Source organism: Henckelia pumila, chromosome 2, assembly GCF_033568475.1.
Source record: "Henckelia pumila isolate YLH828 chromosome 2, ASM3356847v2, whole genome shotgun sequence".
Lineage (NCBI taxonomy): Eukaryota > Viridiplantae > Streptophyta > Magnoliopsida > Lamiales > Gesneriaceae > Henckelia > Henckelia pumila.
In genome coordinates this window covers 94,947,652-94,962,924 of record NC_133121.1, presented here as the reverse complement: position 1 = coordinate 94,962,924, position 15,273 = coordinate 94,947,652, and the positions used below count along the sequence as shown (strand labels likewise).

Below are 15,273 nucleotides of genomic sequence, written 5' to 3'. Positions count from 1 at the left end.
TGCACATACTAATTCATTCCAAGGCCATCAATATGAATCTCTCCGACGAAATCTCCAGGATTTCAATCATGTCCGATGAGAGGACATACATCCTCGTACAAATTTGGCAAACCTGACTACCCGCACGTTCTAGTGTACCTGTCGTCTAAAAGTGGGAAGCTCATTAATAGCAATGACTTGAGCAGTCAGAAGTTGCTATAAAATTTTTAATTTAACTGACCCTTTTGAAGAAGAGATTATAGAAGTGCAAACAAGATGTATGAAGCTGAAAGCTTGTTCCGCGACATGCAATAGAGTTGTAATCACAAAGCTATTTAGCTTGTACATGTTGGAATAGAACACTTTGAAAATGGCAAGGCCAAATCATGCAGAAAGTACTTAAAACCGAGACTATGAGAACTGAAATATTTGAGTGAGTAAAAAATCCTGATAATGAATAAATGAACAATAAAATTCGAGGTAATTCATCCTTCTACTCTTCCATACTTTCACCAAATAAGGCATCGACCAACTATCTTCGATCTACACCAACTTATTAAGTCTTGGCAACTCTTCTAGATAGAAGAATTGTACTATTCAAATATGCTGATTTGTTATAGCGAACCTAAAACGAACGACTCAAATAAAATATCATGGTACATTAAACTGCTGTTGAGCTGATAACTGGATATTAACATCTAATGGACAGCATCATTCATTTGTATAACAGAGAATCAAGAAAAATAGTGTTTTTCCAAGCCCAGTGCCATCTTCAGTTTCAACACTAAAGTTTCCATTGTAGATAGGAGAAACATCGCTGATATGCTGAAACTTCACTTAAGGTCGTTTTTAGGAAAGGATCCGGCCTTGATTCTTGAACCCAAAAGCAACAGGCCAAAACTATGGATTCAGCTTCTTGCACTCCAGACGAGGTTGTGCTCTTTCAGAAGACTAGCATTCCAGTTTACAGTCAGAAGATGCTTCCTATTGTTAGCATTTGCTACATTTTTATGCACATGAATCTCACAAACCATTAGTAGGTGGTAGCGTAATACCAACTACATCAACAGTTGGCATTTCCCTAACCTGGCTAATAAGGGTCGTAAGATCTTTTGCAAGTTCCCTATGAACAAAATCAGATCGCTCTTTTGTCAGCAATGCTTCAGAAAACAAAGTCTCAGTCAGAGAATTGAGTTCTTCATACCATTCGTCCTTGACATTTAGATTACTCTGTTCATTGTGACAAATAAGTGAGCTTTCTTTCCGCCACCGACCTAAAAGATACTTGTTTGGAAGTTGAAAATAGTTCTTGAGTACCAGTACCCGAAGGGCATGCCTGCATAAAATTCCCGAGGACTCAAATTCATTGCATGAACAGTTAATATGTTCCTGTTCTGGTATCCATATAACCAGCCGTTCTCCCTCAATCTTCTTGAAATGTCTTACAAGATAAGATCCAGGAGCCATTTCTGATGCGGCATATTGCATGGCCAAGGCCAGTTCTTCTTGTAAAGCTTTGAATGCAAACTTGGTAAGAAGACTTCGTGCATGATCCTCGAAAGGGAGGCATGTTTTCAGATGCATATAGTGTGGCTCTACGTGTGCATGCATTTTATCATTCGAAAATTTTCCTACCTACAAAAGTGTGAGGAATTCTCAGACCAGACATAAACTTGCAAAATAAAAACAAATGAAACATAGAAGAGAACTAACTAGAGAAGTCATAAAATGGGAACTCAAAGTATTTTCCAATTACAGAAGACAAACCTGTTCAAAAATACCTCGTAAACAAGTCTGTCCTTTGAAAACTCCTCCAAAAAAATCATCTAGAGATTTCCAAAATGATGAAGAAATCATCTTGGCAAGAAAGCAACCCCTTGTGTAAGGAAATGCCCAGCATGCACGAAGTGAAAAGAGTAAAGCAATGTGCTTATCAGAATTAAGTTCAAAGTGGGAAACCATCTGATTCCACCGAAATTCAAAATCATCTGCACTTTCTAGGTTGTGCAATGCTTCGAACTCATATTTAAATTCCCTGAACCTTGGGCCAAGTGGAAGACAGAACCAGCTAGATATTCTGGGAAGGATACTGTATAACGAAATGACATGCTTTGTATTAGGCAATTCACTTCTTATGGCCTCTCCAAGACCAGTGTCTATATCTGTAATAATTGCTTGTGGATTCCTTCCTTTCATGAACTGGAGAAATACCTAAAGTAGCTTCCAACAATAAGTAAAACTTTATCCTAACAAACTGAAAACGAAGCCAAATATCTTGAATAGCAAACCTGCAATGCCCAAGTATATGAGCGGGGAGTTTCATCCTGCAATAACGCACAACCAAAGAAGAGAATTTTTCCATTGTTGTCAATGCCAAGCCATGCTCCAAAAAACATACCATGAGTCATCGAATGATATGTTAAGTCAAAGTAGACCACATCACCGAACATGTTATATGCATGAATGGAATCCCCAAATGACCAAGCAATATTTTCAACATTGTCCTTTTCATCGACTGTAACGTCATAGACAAAATATGGATCAGCCTCTTTACTTACCCGGCAGGCCTCAAGAAGCTCCATTGTGTCGTTTTCTCTTTTCTCCGTCAATAAAGCATCATTTTCTTGAATGACTTTCTTGTGGTTTTGGATGAAGTTCCTCACATCTCTTTCCAAAAATGAGAGCTGCGCACCTTGAATGCCTTTTTCCATCTCGAGCACCTTAACTATACGGTGTATTGGAAAACCAGCTTTTGAAAGCAGAAGAATGCGCTCCTGATCCACGTCATGAATTTTTCGATAAGCTGGTAGCAACCGAACTTGATCATCCTCTAATAGTTCATGGTTGTGTATATTACTAAATTGCACGACAAACCACTGAGAAACCCCATCTACAATCTCCTTCGACAAGTACAATTTCGCATCACATCCGCATCTAGCGGATTTCCTGTCCCTTTGATGTTCGCCAGTTTGTTTCTTCCTCATGGGTGCAAATCCAGACCTATAACAAACAAAATCTCTCTTGTAAACCCCTAACTGAGGACTCAACCTCGACCTCTCCTTCCGAACGGAAAATCCATTTTTTCTAGCAAAATTCCCATAGTATTCAAATGCTATGTCGTCACTCGTAAACACCATCCCTACATAAGGTGAAACCACGGTCTCCTCCAACAGCGTAGACTCATTTTTAACTACCTGGGCTCCCGTCTTTGTCTCATCTACTTGTCCCTCGTATGTCACAAAACATTTCCAATCACCACAGGGGCACAGCTGCTTTTTCATCCACAAAGTTTTCGATGGAACAGACACCATAATTACAAATTCTAAGCCGATAAAAGATTTCAATCCATCGTATGCAAAGATCCTTGTAATCCTAGAAAAGCAGACATACTAATTAGGAATCGGACAAACCATTACCTGTCTGTACAAGCACATCTTCATAGCAATTACGTGTCTCAAAATTCAAGTTTTGTGCTACAGCTAAAAGGAAAACATCAACGGCAATGCGGAAATCCGTTGAGTAGCCAAAAAACAAATTTTTGGCAATTTATCAAGCATCCTTTGGACTGTTCTTTTATAAAACCAGCGATCATTTCAAGATAAACCTCAAAATGAACATACCCACAAACAATTCAACCGAGTATATCACACGGAGAGATAAAACGTGAAGCAATTAATCCAGGAAATTGAAGTACCGCAAAAATGTCGGAAGAACACAAACACAAGTAGCGAATTCAGTCGAATTTCGCGAAAATCGTGGAGGGTAATCGTGTGCACTTTATGCCTGTTTCCTGATAATGGCAAATCTCTACTCAGTTGTTTAAGATTACTGTAGTTGGGAAATTATCCAAAAAAATAATTTTCGGGGGGTCGGGTTGATTGTATAATTTTATTTTAATTAATTAATTTGAGATAGTATTTTGTTATTTTAATAAAATCAAATTTCTCTAATTAAATAACCTCAAGAATTAAAAAAAAAAAAACTGTGTTTAATTTTCGAAAACTTTGGAACTGACTACTAAGTACTAATGTGATAAAATTTTGAATAAGTACGTGGATATATACATGTGAAACAATTTAATCGTGGTCCAAATTTGTTGTGAAAAATAGTATTATAATATAAAAGATAATATTTTTTCAAAATTCAGGTTGAGTCGAAAATATATCTTGTAAAATTGAATCTTAAAACGATCTCATAAGAGTTTATATCTAAAAATCAAATTGTGATAGTAAATACAATATAGATACATTCATGGATAAATTTACTTTAAATTCTCAAATTCAAATATAACTTTATATTTACTCCATGTCAGAAAAATGAATGTTTGCGCTCCCAAATCTACAAAACATATTTCTGCACTCACTAGGCTCGCACGTTTTTTTTTATCGGACAAATGTTGATACAAAACATTGAAAATATACAATACTAATACATGATATTTGAGCATAAATTATTTTAAATTTGATACTATATATGATTTTCAAGTGCTCAAATATGTATACAAGTATTGGTATTAATGATATATTAATATTTTTTTGAATAATCGGTACAAAACATTGAAAATATGGTACCAGTATATGAATTTGGAGTACCAATTGTTTTAGATCGGATACTAATATATGATTATTGAGTATCCTAATGTGTTGCAAGTGTTTATATATATTAATAAAGTTGCTCAAATTTTGTACCCAAAATTTTATCTTTTGTCCGAGATCTAAACCAAATTAATATCGTGTTTTCAATGTTATACCGATTTTCATTTGCAAAAGACATGTGAGTCCAGAGAGTTCAGAAATAGTTTTTGGTGGATGAAGGAGTGCAAACACACTTTTTTTTTTTTTTTTACAGAGATTGAATGCAAATTTATGTTTGGATTTTGGGATTTAAAGCAAAGTATATAATAAAAACACAAAAATTCATATCAGTAATCAATTTTATGAAACGGACGATCGAACTAATATAAAAATATTAATTTTTTTATGTTAAAAGTTATTATTTTTCACAATAAGATCGACGTGACATAGTCATGATAAAGACCCTACAGTATCAAGTACAAAGTTTGGAAGGGGAAGAGAAATATAGGAATAATTTATATTTCAAGAAACAAAAATAGCATAAGCAGAGAAGTTTTGGAGGACGTACATTGAAATGGAAGATACTGCGCAATAATAGGATTTCCACGGAGTATATGAAGGGAAGGAAGAATAAAATAAGACAAATGGATGATTACTGTTTCAACAAACAATTCATCCATCGATTCACATTTTCTCTTTATGTATAATTTCACTTTTTTTTAATACAAACCACATAGGAAACAATTGGGGGGCAAACAAAAAGTGAAAAGGCTTTTCAAGAAACAGTATCAAAATTCAAAGAATTGGCATCCGTTTCCATATCTAATTCCATGCATGTTCTTTGAAGTGGAACTTTTGAGGTACCATGTTTGTTCTTCGGTTTCTTTTGGTGATGGAAAACTCAATCTATACGTAAAACATTTCGAAAATTTGAACAGAGCTTTCATTTCATTTGCTCTCTATATATATATATACAAAAATCCATTCAGATCTTGAGGGTGAGAGTTGACAATTTTCTGATGATTTTGCAGGTTGTTGGTGGATTGAAGTGGTGCAAATGTTCGGTTTCAACGTAAGAACGAGGTACAGCGGTCCGGGGTCTCCGAGGTCCGTTGGTTCTCCGGCCTCACCTGGTTCTTCCGCAATCATGGAGAGTCCAAGGGCCACCGGCTCTCCGAGAGGAGATGCCGGAGAAATCGATACCAGTGCACCTTTTGAATCAGTCAAGGCTGCTGTGAGTCTGTTTAAGGACGTCGGCTCTCCGAAATCAATGCCTGTGAACAAGAAATCCAAAGCTGATGAGGTATATTAGCAGATGGGAATTGTAAGATTGATTTTAGTTATGGCTCTTTTGTTTCCTGATAAATTTATATCTGGAACTCTATTTGAAATTTTGAAGGTGCAAATGTTGGTGTGATGTATGTATTTTTGTAATTTCTGACATTGCGTTGTTGTATAGTTTAAAATATTATGAATGCCACTTCTTGTTCGGATTGGCTTGATTCATGAATTTGCTATACTTGTGTGGTGCAGAGAGTGCTAGAGAAAGAGACACAACATCACATGATGCTTAGGGAACTTGACCACTACAGGGATCAGTTGAGAAATGCCGAAACCGCCAAGGCTCAAGCATTGCGCGACCTACAGAGAGCAAACAGAACAATGGTAGATCTGACAAACAAGCTAGAAACCCTTAGCGAATCCAAGCAGGCCGCGATTCAATCGACAGAAGCCGCAAAGACTCGAGCCACTCAACTCGAAAAGCAGAAATCTATGAGAGCTCAACTGGGCAGTGATGCATGGAAAATAGATGTGGACAATGAACGGGAACTCTACAAGGCGTCGGCCGGAGAACTCATCGCTGCTAAACAAGAACTCACGAATCTTCGGCAGGATTTCGACGCAGCCATAGAAGGAAAATTAGCTGCTTTCCAGCAAGCGGAAGACGCCCAACATTCCATCAAAGTGAATGAAGAGAGACACAGCCAGCTTTCAAATGAAGTTGCTACCTTAAGGGAAACTCTCGACCAGGTTAAGGCTGCCTCCTCTCGGGCCATAGAAGAGCACTCAATCATCATGGAAGAAAAGGAGGCGCTGTTACAGAACCATAAAGCCGGTAAGGAAGAGGTCGAGGAGGAAGTAAAGCGTTTGATGGAAGAATACGAGTCTGAAGAAGTTCTCGAGGAGAAGCTGGAAGCAACAACAGAAGCAATCAGGGTTATGAGGGAGCAACTCAATGCTGTACGTGAAGCAGATTTGAGTTCTTTAGCAACCGTAGAATCGGAACTCGGTGATGCGAAAAGGGGTCTACAAGAAGCAGTTGCAGAAGAAAAAGCAATCCAAAGTTGTGTGGAGTCGCTTAAACTGGAGCTAGAGGGACTGAAGAGGGAGCTTTCGGAATCCGAGCAGAAAGCATTAGAAACAGAATCAGCAATTCAGCAAATGCAAGCTGATGTTGAGAAGATAAAAATCGAAAAGGCTTTACTTGAAGCAGAGGTGATGAGAAGAGATGCAGAGGCATATAAACAAGAAGCCGAATTGGCGAGAATTGCAGCAAAGGAAGCAGAGGAAAAGCTGGAAATCGCACTGAAGGAAGTCGAAGCAGCCAAATTAGCAGAGAAACTCGCGGACGATCAAATCCACAATTCACCAAGAACCGATGCAGACGACTCACGATCGGGTGGATCTGCGAGGAAGATCAAGCTGTCCGTGGAGGAGTTCGAGTCCATGAAGAAGAAGATAGAGGACCTCACCAATAAGGCTGAGGTAAATGTGGCTACTGCCATGGCTCAGGTGGAGATCGTGAACACGAACGAAAGACAAGTGGCCGCGAAAGTGGACGGAATCCTGAAAGAGATGGCGGATATACAATCAGAAACAGAGGATGCGTTAAAGAGGGCGGAGATGGCGGAGGCTGCGAAGAAGGTTGTGGAGGGTGAACTCTTGAAATGGCGTCGAGAACAGCGGAGTGAAGCGGGCGAATCATCGTCGTGCATTAGCGAAGCTCCACGGTTGTGATAAACATGTAATGAATGGATTTACTCGTTCTGCAGAGCAGATGATATGATCAAGAAACCATGTTTTTTTGTTTTCCAGAAAAATTGAAACGACCCTAACTCTATAATTAATAAATAAATATGCGGAAAATTTTTTTTTTTTTTATACTTACTTACTAAATAAAGTATTGTACATATACGCCCATACGTATATGAACAGAATAAAAAGATTTAAAATAACTAAATAAATAAACAAATAAATACTTAAATAAAAATGCATTCTTAAAAATAAAATAAATATCTGAGTCAAACATTTAATTAAAAAAAATACTGCATAAATAAAATGTATAAAATTTGCATGCACTGAAAATAGTTAATAAAATATTCTAAACTCACAACCACTGACAAATAATAAAAATATATCATGCTGACAAAAACAAAAACATGCATAGCGACTCAGAATATTTCACGGTCACGGGGCCACTGCATGCATGCTCATACGTCCTCGCCTCCGGTGGGTACAATGTCATCCTCAACGTACTCACCTGCACCATACCAGTGTAGTGAGCCTAGAGGCCCAACATGCTAACATAACAAGGGTTTAAAATAATTTAAACCAATTTAATACTAATACATACATATACATGAATGAGCATGCTTAAAAAATTACATAACATAACTTACTTAAATAAACATAATACATAACATAATACATAACATTATTGAGCAATTTATTTTCTAACATAGCATGGTTGTATCCGTAGTGTAACCTTAAATCATACATTAAATACTGATCAGCGTGGAAACCTACGTACGTGGCCGGTGACGAATCACCTCTTAAATTGGCAGTAAACTGCCCTTCAATCATATGGGGACGAATCCCCCTTAAATTGTCACACTACTTCAACTTCCAACATAAAATATTTTTATTGCTCAACTTAAACATTAAATCATGCATAAAATATTATTTCATGAATGCATGTACTTGAATAAAATGTGTGTCCATCATATATATTTAATTTAATTTCTTATTAACATATAAATATTAAAATAACTCAAATGCATAAAAATAATTAAATATATAATCAGGACACATGCAAATTTTCTCATGGATGGCCCTGGACTGCTGGCCCTACACACAAGCCCATTAACTTAAAACTGGCCCATTAACATACTTAAGCCCATTAACTTAACTTTAAGCCCAAATAATTAGTCTAAGCCCAATTAAATTAAATAAGCCCATTAAAATTACACTAAGCCCAATAACACTTAAACTGGCCCAATGGGCCCAAAAACCCATAGACTGGCCCAATAATTTTTATGGGCTCAAAAGCCCATAAAATTAATGGACTAACTTAATTAAAATTTTAAAAGTCCAAATAAAATTATTTGGGAGTCCAAATAATTTTATTTCAATTTATTTGACTCAAAAACACATAAATTTGTAAAATACTTTAAAATAAAAATACTCGAGCCCGGCCCGCCAAACTCGGACCCGAACTCACTAACCCGACCCACTACCTAACCGACCCGACCCGGACCACTCAGACCCGACCCAGACCCCTAACCCAGCCCAACCCGATCCCCCCTCTCCCATTGCTTCTCGGCCGAGAGCAGCAGCCATTCCATGGCTGCTGCCGGCCGGCTCCGGCCGCCCCTGGCCGGAGCGCCGCCGCCCGGACGTAGCCCACGTCCGGGCGGACCCAACCTGACCAGGCCCCAGCCCCCATGCAGCCAGGAACAGGAGCCCGAACCATTCTACTCAAGAACAATAAACTGCGCAGAAAAATGGGCAGCCATGTTCAGATCGGTCCAGGCCGAACCTAGCCCGTTCCAGCCCTTGTCCGACCCTACTACTCGACCCTAGGGACCCCAAGGAACCCCTCTAACCATGTACCAGCAGCCCACCCAGCCATGAACAAGAAAACGTGAGCATGAATCATCAAAATGCCAACCGAGTGCAATAGAGAAATAAATTTTGAAAACTTGCTGTCCAAACATGATGAATCTCGGTCCTACACACCCACACACATACATACACTGATATAGGATTTAAAAAGGGAAGAAAATCATGCCTTTCACCGTAGATGACGAGAAAACACGAGCGTGGGACGGTTCCGGGACGACGGGACGAAAATACGGGCTTTTGGAGCTTCGAACCTCTTGGCTATGGCTTCTCTGGGATTGCTGGGTCGAGAGGATGAAGGCAATGAGTGGGGGTGGCGGCTGAAGTTGAGAGTGACGTGAGGTTTTGGGTGGGGTTGGGTAGATTTAGGTTTTATTTTAATAGAAAATAGGGTAATTAATTATATAATTAAGGATATAATATATATATAAAATATAACTCAACTAAAACTCTAAAAGAAACCTTTAAAAAAAATCTGAAACATAAAATAAATCTCGAAATATTAATTTAGGGAAATTTTAAAAATACTAAAAAGTCAATATTTTGACTAATTTTGGATAAAAATGATCCCTAAAATTAAATAAAATTAAATACTTAAAATTTTGAGATAATAAAACTCAAAATAATATTTTAAGGCTCCAAAAAGGCTCATAAAATAATTTGGGTAGAAAGTTGTCATCTCGTCCGTCCACGGTCCCGTCTACGCGATTAAATAATAAAAATACTAAAAATCATAAAAATCACTAATTATGGGTTAAATGCTTAAAAATAACTTAAATCATGCATAAATAATTCACATAATTATTTAACCCATAAATCATAAATTTAAATAATTAAAAATCCTAATTATGCAGGCGGATTTATGTAATTAAAAATACCGGGTGTTACAATTCTCCCCCCCTTAAATTGAATTTCGTCCTCGAAATTAAAGTACTTACCCGAACATCTCCGGGTAGCGAGTCCTCATATCCTCCTCGGTCTCCCAAGTAGCTTCCTCCTCCGAGTGATTCAGCCACTGGACTCTGACCATCGGTATGACCCGCGTCCTAAGCCTCCGCTCCTCTCTAGCCAAAATCCGCACTGGTCTCTCCTCGTAAACAAGATCTGGTGGCAACTGTAAGGGCTCGAAATCCAACACATGCGACGGATTGGAGACATATCTCCGAAGCATGGATACATGGAAAACGTTGTGCACTGCCGCTAGCCCTGGAGGTAGAGCTAAACGATAGGCCAACGTGCCAACTCGCTCCAAGATCTCGAATGGCCCTATATATCTCGGATTAAGCTTGCCTCTCCGCCCAAAACGCGCTACTCCCTTCATAGGTGACACCTTCAGGAATACGTGATCACCTACCGCGAACTCCAAATCGCGTCGTCTGGCATCCGCATAACTCTTCTGCCGACTCTGCGCAGTCCTCATCCTGTCTCGAATCTGCGTCACAATGTCAGCTGTCTGCTGCACAATCTCTGGACCCAACAAAATCCTCTCTCCAACCTCATCCCAATGCACCGGAGATCTGCATCTCCTCCCATAGAGCGCTGCATATGGAGCCATATCTATAGACGACTGAAAGCTGTTGTTATAGGTAAACTCCACTAATGGCAGTCTAGTCTCCCAAGATCCTCGAAAATCGATAACACAAGCTCTCAGAAGATCCTCGAGAACCTGGATCACTCTCTCGGACTGACCATCTGTCTGGGGATGAAAAGCTGTACTGAACAAAAGTCTAGTCCCCAAGGCTGTGTGCAGACTCTTCCAAAACGCTGAGGTGAACCTCGGATCTCTGTCTGACACGATAGACACTGGTATGCCATGCAGTCTAACAATCTCTCTGATGTAAAGCTCTGCATACTGTGTCAAGGTGTAAGTAGTCTTTACCGGCAAGAAATGAGCTGACTTGGTGAGTCTATCCACAATCACCCAAATCGCTGTACACCCTCTGGCACTCCTCGGTAAGCCAACCACAAAGTCCATCGTAATATTCTCCCATTTCCATTCCGGAATAGGGAGAGGTCTAAGAAGTCCTGCTGGACGCTGATGCTCTGCTTTGACTTGCTGACAAGTCAAGCACTCTGACACCACTCTCCCGATGTCACTCTTCATCCCGGGCCACCAATACGATAACTGTAAGTCTCGGTACATCTTTGTACTTCCGGGGTGAATGGAGTACGGAGATGCATGAGCCTCTGCTAGAATCTCGGCTCTCAACTGATCAACGTTCGGTACCCACATCCTCCCACGGTACTGAACGATGCCATCCTCCACTGTATACAAGAGATTACCTCTAGCCTCATCTCTCTGTCTCCATCGCTGTAGCTCCTCATCAGTGGACTGTCCCTCTCTAATCCGATCTCTCAAAACTGGCTGCACCGTCAACACTGACAAGCTCGGTGCATGGCCGCTCGGATAGCACTCCAACCCAAACCTCTGAATCTCGGTCTGTAGTGGTAACTGTGCAGTCAAACATGATACCACTGACGACTTTCGACTCAAAGCATCTGCCACTACATTAGCCTTACCCGGATGGTAGCTAATGTCGCAATCATAGTCCTTCACAAGCTCAAGCCATCTGCGCTGCCTCATGTTCAACTCCTTCTGGGTGAAGAAGTACTTGAGGCTCTTGTGGTCGGTGAAAATCTTGCACTTCTCGCCGTAAAGATAGTGCCTCCAGATTTTCAACGCAAAAACCACTGCTGCAAGCTCCAAATCATGCGTCGGGTAGTTCTGCTCATGAATCTTCAACTGTCTCGACGCATACGCAATAACCTTACCACACTGCATAAGCACTGCGCCTAAACCAAGTTTAGACGCGTCGGTGTAAACCACTAACTCCTCATGTGGTACTGTCATCGCTAACACTGGTGCTGTAGTGAGTGCTTCCTTCAGCTGATCGAAGCTCCTCTGACAGTCTGAACTCCATATAAACTTCGCATTCTTCTTGGTCAAGGAAGTCAAGGGTACTGCAATAGAGGAAAAACCCTTGATGAACTTCCTGTAGTATCCGGCCAAACCCAAGAAACTGCGAATCTCTGAAGCATTCTTCGGAATGCCCCAATTCTGCACTGCCTCCACCTTAGACTGATCGACTGCAACTCCATCTCTCGAAATAATGTGGCCAAGAAATGCCACCTGCTCAAGCCAAAACTCGCACTTGCTGAACTTGGCATACAACCGATGCTCCCTCAAAGTCTGCAATGCGGTCTGAAGGTGCTGTCTATGCTCCTCGATGCTCCTAGAGTAGATCAAAATATCATCAATAAAGACTATGATGAACTGATCCAGATATGGCTGAAAGACTCGGTTCATGAGATCCATGAAAACCGCTGGAGCATTGGTCAACCCAAATGGCATCACTAAGAACTCGTAATGCCCATATCGTGTCCGGAAAGCAGTCTTGGACACATCTGCATCCCTAACACGCAACTGATGGTAACCAGATCGCAGATCGATCTTGGAGAACACTGAAGCTCCCTGCAACTGGTCAAACAAGTCCTCTATCCTTGGCAGTGGATACTTGTTCTTCACTGTGACTCTGTTAAGCTCTCGGTAATCGATGCACAGTCTCATACTGCCATCCTTCTTCTTCACAAACAACACCGGAGCTCCCCAAGGAGAAAAGCTAGGTCGAACAAAGCCTTTCTCTAACAACTCCTGAATCTGCTCCTTCAACTCTTTCATCTCGGTAGGAGCAAGCCTGTACGGTGCCTTAGAGATAGGCACGGTGTCTGGCACTAAGTCAATACTGAACTCCACCTCTCTTACTGGTGGAATTCCTGCCACATCCTCCGGAAAGACATCCGGAAAGTCACGAACCACCTCTAACTCTGATAATGATCTGCTAGATGGCTCTGAAGTCGTGACTATACTCGCTAGAAACCCCTGGCAACCCCGTCCCAACAACTTCCTCGCCTGAATATAGGATATCACCTGAGGAATATCACTGCTCTGAGATGCATGAAAAGTGAACGGGTCGCCCCATGTAGGTCTCACTGACACTGATCTCCGACGAAAATCAATCGAAGCTCCATTGACTGTCAACCAGTCCATACCCAAAATAAGATCAAAACCACTCAAAGGCAAGACTACTACATCTGCTCGAATGGAGTGTCCCTGCAGCTCTAACTCCAGTCCTCGAATAACCTTCGAGGTAGACATAATCTGCCCTGACGGCATAGTAACATCATACCCGCTGTTACTACTCTCAGGTGTGATGCCTACCCGCCTGATAAACTCCAGGGAGATAAACGAATGCGTAGCCCCTGAATCTAGCAACGCAAACGTGGAGTTGCCTCCAACTAGAATTCTCCCTGCACGCAGAAAATTCCCAACAGTTTCATACCACTTCTAATTTTTTTCCCAAACGAGTCACTACAAGTTCTTAATTCTAATCACAAGTAAAACATGCTTCCTATTCTAACATGCAGTTAAATGACCCAAATAACAAGAATTTCAAATTAAATACTAAATCTTTAACCAAAGGAGAATTTATTAAAATACTAGGGATAGGATGTACCGGTGATCAAGGAGGTGTCTGGATCGACCTCCTCAGCCTGCATCACGAACACCCTACCAGCGGTGTTCTTCTTCCTGGGGCAGTTAGCAATCTGATGCCCCGGCTCTCTGCAGTGGAAGCAAACTCCTGCTCCCAATAGGCAAGGTCCCGAATGCATCTTCTGACACTTCGGGCAAATGGGATGAGCTATGGCATTAGGGGCCCCGCCCCTCTGCTGCTGCTGCGGCCTCTGCTGCTGTGGCCTCTGCTGCTGATTCGGGCCCTTAACCGGCCCTGTATACTGCTTCTTCGCAGGTGGCTGCGAAGATGGTCGCTGATATCCTGTCTGTACAAACTGCCTCTTGCCCTGCTGCTCTCTCTGGATCGCTCTCCGACCCTCCTCAGAACGCAAGGCCCTGCTGACTGCAGACTCATATGTAAACACGTCTGCCATGCGCACGTCATGCCTGATCTCAGCCTTCAGGCCCTCAACAAACTGTCGCAGCTTCTCCTGCGGACTATCAGCAATCATGGGCACAAAACGACAGCCCCTCTCAAACTGGCTTATGTACTCCACCACAGATCTGTCCCCCTGACGGAGACTCATGAACTCTCGGATCATGCGACTGCGCACATCCTCAGTGAAATATTTGGCGTAGAAGATACGCCTGAACTCAGCCCATGTCAGAGTAGGTAGATGGACTCCTCGTACTGCACCCTCCCACCATGAGGCTGCATCGCCTCGCATCATGTATGTAGCACAGCTCACCCTGTCGGCGTCTGTGATCCCCATATAGTCAAAGATGGACTCAAGTGAGCGAATCCATCCCTCAGCCACCAACGGATCGGTGGTCCCCAAGAACTCCTTAGGCCCCTTCTTCTGGAACCTCTCGGCGACGTCCTCCTCGTGGGACAGTCTGGGACGGGCTGCCTGCTGCTCCAGCAAGGCAGTAATACCCGCCATCATCGTGGCACTGGCCTGCTCCAGTGCTGTCATGGGGTGCTGCTGAGGTGGCGGTGGAGGTGGAGGTGGATGTGGAGGTCTCCCACGTCGATTCACCTGTCTGGGAGGCATTCTGCACCACCACATATTTATTTACGTAAATCGCCATGCATAACTAAGTGTTTTAAAATTAATGCTAACTTAAATTCTAGAAATTAAATCATGCTATAAACATTTAAAACTTACAGACCGGTAGCGTGGATTTCTGAGCTCGCATAGCAGTGAGGACCCCTCCGAGGAACGTGCTCTGATACCAACTGAAACGACCCTAACTCTATAATTAATAAATAAATATGCGGAAAAAATTTTTTTTTTTTATACT

General features: G+C 41.4%; 2 protein-coding genes across 4 annotated transcripts; one reads left to right on the top strand and one right to left on the bottom strand.

The window, feature by feature from the left end:
* Window positions 1-433: 433 nt before the first annotated feature.
* On the bottom strand, window positions 434-3,812 carry LOC140881699 (putative protein FAR1-RELATED SEQUENCE 10). Of its 2 annotated transcripts, none has more exons than XM_073287210.1 (4): window positions 3,600-3,812; window positions 2,268-3,351; window positions 1,747-2,190; window positions 434-1,614 (listed from the first exon to the last, which is right to left on the bottom strand). In XM_073287210.1, the coding sequence occupies exons 2-4, from the start codon at window positions 3,288-3,290 to the stop codon at window positions 1,003-1,005; spliced, it is 2,079 nt and encodes a 692-aa protein (XP_073143311.1). In that variant the 5' UTR covers window positions 3,291-3,351; window positions 3,600-3,812; the 3' UTR covers window positions 434-1,002. The 2 variants fall into 2 exon arrangements, with proteins under 2 accessions (XP_073143311.1, XP_073143310.1); XM_073287209.1 differs by having other exon boundaries at window positions 3,674-3,810.
* Window positions 3,813-5,239: 1,427 nt separating this feature from the next.
* Window positions 5,240-7,649, top strand: LOC140884375 (WEB family protein At5g55860-like). Of its 2 annotated transcripts, XM_073291115.1 has the most exons (3): window positions 5,240-5,413; window positions 5,585-5,856; window positions 6,087-7,649. In XM_073291115.1, the coding sequence occupies exons 2-3, from the start codon at window positions 5,611-5,613 to the stop codon at window positions 7,569-7,571; spliced, it is 1,731 nt and encodes a 576-aa protein (XP_073147216.1). In that variant the 5' UTR covers window positions 5,240-5,413; window positions 5,585-5,610; the 3' UTR covers window positions 7,572-7,649. The 2 variants fall into 2 exon arrangements, with proteins under 2 accessions (XP_073147216.1, XP_073147217.1); XM_073291116.1 differs by lacking the exon at window positions 5,240-5,413 and having other exon boundaries at window positions 5,761-5,877.
* Window positions 7,650-15,273: the final 7,624 nt, after the last annotated feature.

Bases quoted from the DNA above. Each gene is read 5' to 3' on its own strand.
- LOC140884375 (XM_073291115.1), top strand. From the start codon at position 5,611: ATGTTCGGTTTCAACGTAAGAACGAGGTACAGCGGTCCGGGGTCTCCG. The intron at 5,857-6,086 runs GTATATTAGCAG...TGTGTGGTGCAG, and splicing joins AGAAATCCAAAGCTGATGAG to AGAGTGCTAGAGAAAGAGAC.
- LOC140881699 (XM_073287210.1), bottom strand. From the start codon at position 3,290: ATGGTGTCTGTTCCATCGAAAACTTTGTGGATGAAAAAGCAGCTGTGC. The intron at 2,191-2,267 runs GTTTGCTATTCA...AAGCTACTTTAG, and splicing joins CATATACTTGGGCATTGCAG to GTATTTCTCCAGTTCATGAA. The intron at 1,615-1,746 runs GTTTGTCTTCTG...ACACTTTTGTAG, and splicing joins TACGAGGTATTTTTGAACAG to GTAGGAAAATTTTCGAATGA.